The 8125-nt window shown below is 37.3% G+C and overlaps 2 protein-coding genes across 2 annotated transcripts; both read right to left on the bottom strand.

The window, feature by feature from the left end:
• LOC120281916 (putative pumilio homolog 8, chloroplastic) lies at nt 1–4263 on the bottom strand. Its single transcript, XM_039288611.1, is given in 6 exon segments — nt 1–361; nt 440–698; nt 1372–1382; nt 1384–1536; nt 2253–2415; nt 2529–4263. Coding segments are annotated over 6 exon segments (1920 nt in total). The 5' UTR covers nt 3755–4263; the 3' UTR covers nt 1–253.
• Nucleotides 4264–4801: 538 nt separating this feature from the next.
• LOC120282641 lies at nt 4802–8125 on the bottom strand. Its single transcript, XM_039289477.1, has 5 exons — nt 7924–8125; nt 7762–7835; nt 7014–7149; nt 6188–6493; nt 4802–5225 (listed from the first exon to the last, which is right to left on the bottom strand). The coding sequence occupies exons 1-5, from the start codon at nt 8026–8028 to the stop codon at nt 4953–4955; spliced, it is 894 nt and encodes a 297-aa protein (XP_039145411.1). The 5' UTR covers nt 8029–8125; the 3' UTR covers nt 4802–4952.

Genomic DNA, 8125 nt, shown 5'->3' on the forward strand with positions numbered 1-8125 from the left:
AAAAGTATATCACTGACTGACTGAGTAACAAGAACTGGAGGAGCTAACAACAGTAGTCTACAACATGACAGTAGTAACGACATAGACTATATGGACAAACAGAGTAGAGTACTACAGGTGATACACAGAGTGAACAGAAGATACATAGCTCAGAAGAAGGCGAAACCGCTTATTTCTACAGGCCTAAACATGATACGGAGTGCCGTTAAATATGAAGGACAACAACACAGCTCAACAACAATCAAAATGCACTTCACTTCTTCAATTGAGCACGAGAGAAAATGCGTTTGCAGAATGGGCTTGTTCGGAGATGGGAAGCATGAGGACGGATAGCATCCACTAGAGCAGCGTGGAGAGAACCCTGCATCGAAGACATTAAAAACAAAACGAAAAGGAAAAAAAAAAGAATTTGTGTACACAAGAAGGGAAGAACAAAAACCTTAGAACTTTGAAGGGCAGATTGGATGACATAGTTTGCAAATGGATCTTGTATTAACAGCTCAAAACGGGGGACGGAGATTAGTTCTAGTATAATCTTTGCCCGATGATCTTCACTAACTACTTTTAAGCATTTTTCGACCACATTGCTGCTAAACTTCTGTATTGAGAGATTAACATAGTACCCCTCAAATTGAGATGCCAACTTTGCAATAATCATTGGGTTCTTCAGGTCGAGAACATATTGAACAACATAGTTTCTGAACAAGAATAATCCACATATTGTAAGTAAAGAAAAATTAAAATATGTTAGAGAATACCAATGACACTTTGCAAGCAGATGGTTCAGTGGTAAAAGAAAATTACACTTCCAGAACAGAAGGTTACAAATTACAACAACTGATTCATCCTTCATTAAGAATTTGAAAATGAAAGTTTTCATTATCAAGATGCCAGTGAATATGCAGGACAATGAGGTTACTCTTCTTTCAGCACAAAACATGAAAGTTATGACGTAAAATGCAGAGTATACTGAACAGTGCACAAAACAGAGAACTATTTTGAATTTTATTCTTGGCCGAATTCTACTATTATAAACAAATCCACGTGCATATTTCAATTAAAAACAACATAGAATAACATCTAGTATAAATGAATCAATGTCATTTGCAGAATATGTTAAAAAAGGCTTTGCAAAGAATGCTTTAACAGCAATTAGGAAAACATAAATCTTTTAGTGTGACAAAGCAAATGCAAGCAACTATGCATAAGTGATAAATTCATAAAAGATGTTTCATACTATATGAATCTGAAGACAATCAACTCCACAGATGCAGCCATATCTATACAACAATTTCTAAGGATGTTAGAGCTTCTCCTGACCTAATACTTAATCCTGAAAACAAAACCCAACAGAATTATGAACTAATTTACCCGTAAGGATCTTTGTGCCAATAGAAGTCCATTAACACAAATGGCCGACAGCAATTTCATTCGATGTTCTCCGGATGAAGCAGTAATGCAACTTAGCAAGGCACAGCATCCATGTTGATGAGTTGCAATTTCAATGCAGTTTTTTGCAGCACTGTCAAAGATAAACTGCAACAACAAATCAAGCAGAAAGATTTTATACAGAAGTAACAGCAAAAAAAAAACATAAAATGTACCAAAAAAGTATATTAATTAAAATTTGAACAAAATAAGGTAAGTTCAAACAATAGAGTAGAAGATTCCTAGGATGTTAGAAGTCGGAATGTGGGACCCTGCAACATTCTGTTGTGAAACATAAAAGCTTTGTTTCATAGCATTTCTGGTTCATTTGGTAATATAACTTATTCATATTTTGGTGAACAAGAACACTAATAAGAAGCATTAATAACAGAGCTCAGTGACCTGGTGGAACATTATATTAGATGCCACAAGCTTAGCAACATCAAAACCAAATAATTTCAAATGCATCTGGGCAGGTGATTTCATTTGCAAAGAAAAAGTAATGAAGATAAACACTAGCAGAAGCCCAAACTGCATCCATGTTCCAGGAAATAAATAACTCAAATTAATTAACGTTTGTTCAGCCTTTTTCTATAGAGAATTGTGGTCAATCTTAGGAGTTCATTTTCAGGTAAACATATAAGAATCGGTTTGCATATTAGCAAGTTCATATTGAAATAAGCATGCATGTAATTCAATAATGTGAGCATAATTAAATGCTATTAAGATTCAAGAACTCTTGTAAATAAAGGCTAAAGTACAATTGTAGCAAAATTATAAAGGAAGCAGGAATTTGATAATCAAGTTAAAAGAGATGTTTATACCTCATTGTTCTCCATGGCAAGATATTGCAAGCAACATTTTATAACATGGTTGCCATTTGCGTCTGTGATGAGTTCGAGAAACCCTGGTTGAAGGGCGGAGATCACCAGAGCAATTTGCTGACTTGTTTTGAGAGTTGCTATCAGTTTCTGTATTGCCCGAGTCCTGAGCCAATTGTTAAAAATATAAGCAATAACGACACAAATAAGAATACCATTTCCGATAACATAGTTTACCAAAGGCAAGCCAAGATTAAACTTTTGGAAAATGAGCAATACCCATGTATGTTAAGAGAGATTCTGACAAGTTGATAAGGATATCTTCTGAGTACGAGGATGAGGCTAATCCTCTGTTCTTCAGTACACACATCCAGCAATTTTTGCATAAGATAATTCCCAAATGGATTCAACATGAGCTCACAAACATGGTCAATAATTCCATCAAATATCTTGTCAACTTGAGTTTTCCCCTCATCAAACTTCAATTGCAAAAACCGGCACCCTTGTTGGTCCTTTGCTAGGTGGTAAATGCCACCTTGGATCTCCATCAACTGATCATATGAAGTTGGCTGTACAGGAGCACAATGCGGCCGAAGATTATGCCAATTATCAGCAGTACCCCCAAAACCACCTCTAGACTGCCAGTGATCAATCTGAGACGTCTTCAATCCCTTAGGCAAATAATGCAGTCCATCACCCTGTATAATCAAACTGTTTTCAATTTGAAGATTTTCCATATTTTGCACGTTCTCCATTGAAGATGGAGGCCAAGAGACATAACCATCATGGATTGGATACTCATACTGCAGCTTAGGATTCAATCTATAAGAAGAGATTAGAGAATCCAATGCACTTCTATTATCAACCAAATTCCTCCTTGATTCTGAAAAGCTTTGGCCAGTGAAAGACCCACGCCTAGAAGAGAAACCACACACATTCTGAGCTCCCCTATCAAAAAACTCTCTACCAAAGTTACTGCTTCTAATGGGTTCAGTACAGACACTATCATAAGAAGGCATCAAAGCATCACGTCGGTAAGAATCAAATAAACCACCATTCACTGCAAACTGCTCCCCTGAGGCCCATACAGGGCAACGTGAAGCTCCGATATCCTTATCAGGAGAATGCCTCCTATCAACATTGCTATAACTAGTCTTAAACATCGATGAATCGAAATTGGTTTTCCTTAATGCCGATGCATTCATTGGTTTGCTTCCAATGCTCATCTTTTGAAAGCCATTAAGCAACCTAAGCTCATCCATCATCTGGTCTTCACCGGCAGAGGATAAACTACCGGAAAGGGAGCTCGATGAGCCCGGCGACAAAGCTGGATGAGCGTGACCATTGCCATTGCCATTGCCTTCGCCACCGTGATGCACATATTGATGGGATTCGACAAACCTTTGCCATAACAATGAATTATTTGAAGTCAGAGGCACCAAAAAGGTCATCGCCGAGCAATCCATCATGCATGCTATGCTTGTCAATGGCATCAGGGATCTCATCCAAGAGGTTCTCCATCTCCCTCTCCTCTTGCTTCTCAAATTTCATGGTTTCCTCCCAGAAATCACCACAGAAACCCCAAGAAACACACAAAACCCTCACAAAAAAGATCCAAAAATCAAGAAAATAAATTAGGATCTCAAAACAGAGATCACAAATCACGGTTTTATATTGTTCTTCTCCATTCCACCAGAGAAAAATCCCAGAAAAAGAGGAAAACACCGGAAACCATAGTATTGGAGATCAGGATGACATCAAATCAACAAAAACAAGATAACAGGCATAGAATCAATGCTTCGCCATTGTTTTCATCCCTAAATCCTTCATTCCTAACAGAAAAAAATCATCAAAAACCTCTAGAAAAAACAGAAAACAAACCACAGGAAACACGAAATCAGAGATTGAAACAAACCATCCCTAGTAACAAAATCAATCACAACAAATCGTTGTGGCATTGAGGTTTCATCCATGAACCGATGAAGGGCATGAGGAGCAATTGAGAGAGAGAGAGAGAGAGAGAGAGAGAGAGAGAGAAAGGAAGCGCAAGAAGGAAGAGTGAGGTGAGAGAATTTATATGGACGTTTGGTTCGTGGGGCTTGATTTTATGGTTTTCTTTTGGGTGAATTTTAAAAAAAAATAATAATATTTAATATGGAGATATCTTTGCTACCCGGTATGGTTACCGCAAAATATCTCCCTACACTCTGGTTGCTGGTATGAGGGACATGATACTTTTGGGAAAGGTTAATTAGGAAATACCTTTTATTTTTATTTTATTTTTATTATAAATATTAATTATTAAATTAAATTTAGTTACACTTGGGAAAAAAGAAATATATGTAGTTAGGAATGAGAGAATAGATGTCAAGGAACTTGAACTAGCACAACAAGGCTTTTAGCACTATAGACTTGGCTATTGAATAAGGGGGGGTCTTTAGACTAGGCTCAACCAAGTTCGGACTTTTTTTTAAAAAAAAAAAATTAAGAGAAACAATTAAACCTAACAATGATATTAACCAACTAGAAAACACACATCATTTCTAGTCAAATTAAAGTCCAAAGTTCGCAATAGTTAAGATCAAAGTCCCTTCCATCACACAACACCACATCACAACACACTGATCTTCCTGTTCTACATTTCAAATAAATATCCATTTGTTTTTCCAACACCAGATTGAAAAACAAGGATGGTTAGAACAATTAAATCAGTGCAATGCTGCTTTCCCCACCGGGTGGCTTGCGAACGCCGCCAAAATAATCTTTAGACTCGACTTTTCCGTCTGCGAAAATGTTACTGCCAGTCATCTCCTTTAGCTTTGCATTGCTGAGGGGTTTGTCAGCTGATCCTGGTGGTGCATCTTCTTTGAAGATGTCATTACCAGAGAGTTCTGCTGCTTTCTGAGTGTAGATTTTCTTTGCTGTCTTGACTGGAGTTTCCTCACTGAATATCATGCTGCTTGGACCACCGGCAGGCTGCAAGAGATTAGCAATTATCAGCTATTTAGATATCCCCAACTGAAGGCCCAACTCATGAATTAAGCACTGCGCTAAGATGAAAGATTTGAGCAGAGTTAAAATATTGGCATCATGTTGAAATTTTAGAGGCAACTCATGTTAAGGCATCTCAATATGGTAGACAAGCGGAAAGTTGAAAGTGGAAAGCGTCGAAAAAAAGTAATGGCAGGTTTCTGTTTGAATATTGACCAGAGCAGAATATAGATAACAACCAGAAAGAAAAGGCATTCTAACATTAACAAGTCCATTACTGAAATTTTGTGCATTAGAAAACAAAAACTTTATGCTTTATGATGAGAAAATCAAGCATTTAATATTTAAGTAACTTTGTGAAAGCTACAATAAAGATGTGCATTACATGATTAAATCAACACAAAATTTGCTGTCATATGTTGAATCTCATGCGTGGTGTTCCAAGTCAAGCTACAGTAATATTTTCACATAAACTCCTGAATGTGATTCTACATCCATATGAAAGAGAACCCACAACCAGCAGCACATATAGCAGTCAATTGGCAATCAGTACAATTTAACAGGAAGAAAACAAGAAACCACACAAAAAATAGTTACACCCATTCCAGAAACAAACAATAGATCAACTGATAAGCACGATAGTCATAATAAAATTATAATATTTAGCAATGAGGTTTTTATTTTCCTTTTTTTCCTTTTTTCTTTTTTACTAATAGTATTAAAGAGATGAGAGAAAGTATAACCTATGCAATTTATTTATTGAGCTACAGAACCATCAATCTAATTCTCCCCAGTCTACAAACGTGACCATAGACCATTCTTCACTAATGATGTTCTGGAACTAGCATATAGATTCCCAAGCAAGTTTCTAGTAGGGCATTAGAATGAATGCACATACAATGCAAGAGAAAGATGATTGACAGCAGAAAGAAAAAAAGTGCACTCACATTAGAGACTTTTACAGAAGTATGTATGCTCCGTGGCAGAGGTTCTCCAATTTCCTTCTCCTTCTCCAAATTACGGGCAGCTAAAGGTCTGGCGGGAATCTCAGGTGGGGGACCGAAGATATCATGCCCACTGAGCTCTTTGCACTTTGCATCGGATATTTGCTTCTTGCTTTTGGCATCTGATTCCCTATCAAGAGTCCCACTTAATTCTCTCTGCTTTGCTACCTCAGCCAAGGAAGTTGGCTTCTTGGGTGAAACACTCTCATCAGCACTGAATGAGATCTGACTCATTGCATTGATTGTTTGCTGGATTACAAAATAAAACCCTCTTGAGAACTAAATTAAAAAAGTATAAAGAATGTTACAGATTTAAGCCCTACAGTTAAGATTATGATCAGAACTACTAAGCACCTAAAGCATTGAATAAATTTATGACAACAACACATGAAGTACATTCCGGACGTTCAAGATGTAAAACCTAAAGTATTGAACCAATTTATGACAACAACACATGAAGTACATTCCAGAATCCGCACCTTCAAGCTTGTGTCGATCCTATAATCTCGAGCTGAGACAAGGTGGCTGTTAATTGTTGCATGACCTTTACACTTATCAATGCAGAAAAATAGTGATTGCTACTAATAATTGTCATGTGAAAATTTTCATTAATTGTAATTCTATTAACATTTTACCATAATTTTCAACTTGATCATAACTATATAAAGAACAGTTTCTCAAACCTACTTGATCGCTTTGGACTTTGAGATCAGTAAATCATAAGATGCATTTAAATTAAAGCTAACCCCAACAACAAAGCAAAGAGTACCTGACAGATTCGAACACTTGTTTTATTGTTCGGAGTTGAAAAGGTGCCCCCAGATTCCGATGTACCATTTTCATCATCACCAACAAATATACCACTGCCAGTCATTTCCTTTAACTTCGATCCTGAACAAGGTTTCCTGCAAGTTACACAACATTACATCAGAATAGTAAGAAATAAAATTTACAAGAATTGATCAGGTGCAAGCAATAAAAACAACAATCTATATGTTCCATTTTGATTTTTTTTGAGAAACTAGAAATCACATTTTTAACATAATAAGTAAATCATCTATGAATAACAGCGCATCTAATTGATATACATTAACATAATCTAAAATCTACATTAGCATTCCAAAGGCAAGAAACAAAAGACTATATTAAAACAATTGAAACACAAAAACAAACTTACCATCATACTTAGCCATCAAAAGCAACAAATAGAAGAAAACTATAACTTACAAACAGCCAAGCACACCATATAGAGACAGCAAATATTCACAAATTTTACCACACTAGGAGCTTGGGCACTTACTATCAGATCATCAGCTCATATGAACCAAAATCAAGCAATCCCTCACAAAATCAGCATTCAAACCAAATGCATCAAACTAAAACCCTAGATCACATCGATCCAAGCCAAAACATACTAAAAATTTAATAATAATAAACATTTCACTCAAACAAACATCAAAACACAAACCGATCCACGAAAAGATCAAAACAGAACAAAAAGAATCCCAGATCTGCACCTCTTAAGCAAGCTAGCAGCCTCCTCCTCAGTCACCTGACCTCCAAACAGCACCTTCGCGACCGCTGCCGGTTGCTGAAGTTTCATCAAAGCCAATCAAAACCCAAGTCATTCCCCATCCAAAAGACAGAGAAACAAGCCCGGCATTGGGCGCAAATAGTACCTGGTGAGGTCGCGGCGCTTGTACCGCCGGCGGATCCGGCGGTGGCGTCTCCGACCAGATGAGCAGATCCGCCGTTGACCGCGGATTCCTCTTCTCCGGCGCCATTCTCCCTCTCTCTCTCTCTCTCTCCCTCTCTCTCTCACGCTTTGAGTGTGGGCTTTGGTTTGCTTTGCTTGGGGAGTAGAAAAAGAAAGCAGCTCAC

This window comes from Dioscorea cayenensis, chromosome 18 (genome assembly GCF_009730915.1).
Source record: "Dioscorea cayenensis subsp. rotundata cultivar TDr96_F1 chromosome 18, TDr96_F1_v2_PseudoChromosome.rev07_lg8_w22 25.fasta, whole genome shotgun sequence".
In the NCBI taxonomy this organism is placed as follows: Eukaryota; Viridiplantae; Streptophyta; class Magnoliopsida; order Dioscoreales; family Dioscoreaceae; genus Dioscorea; species Dioscorea cayenensis.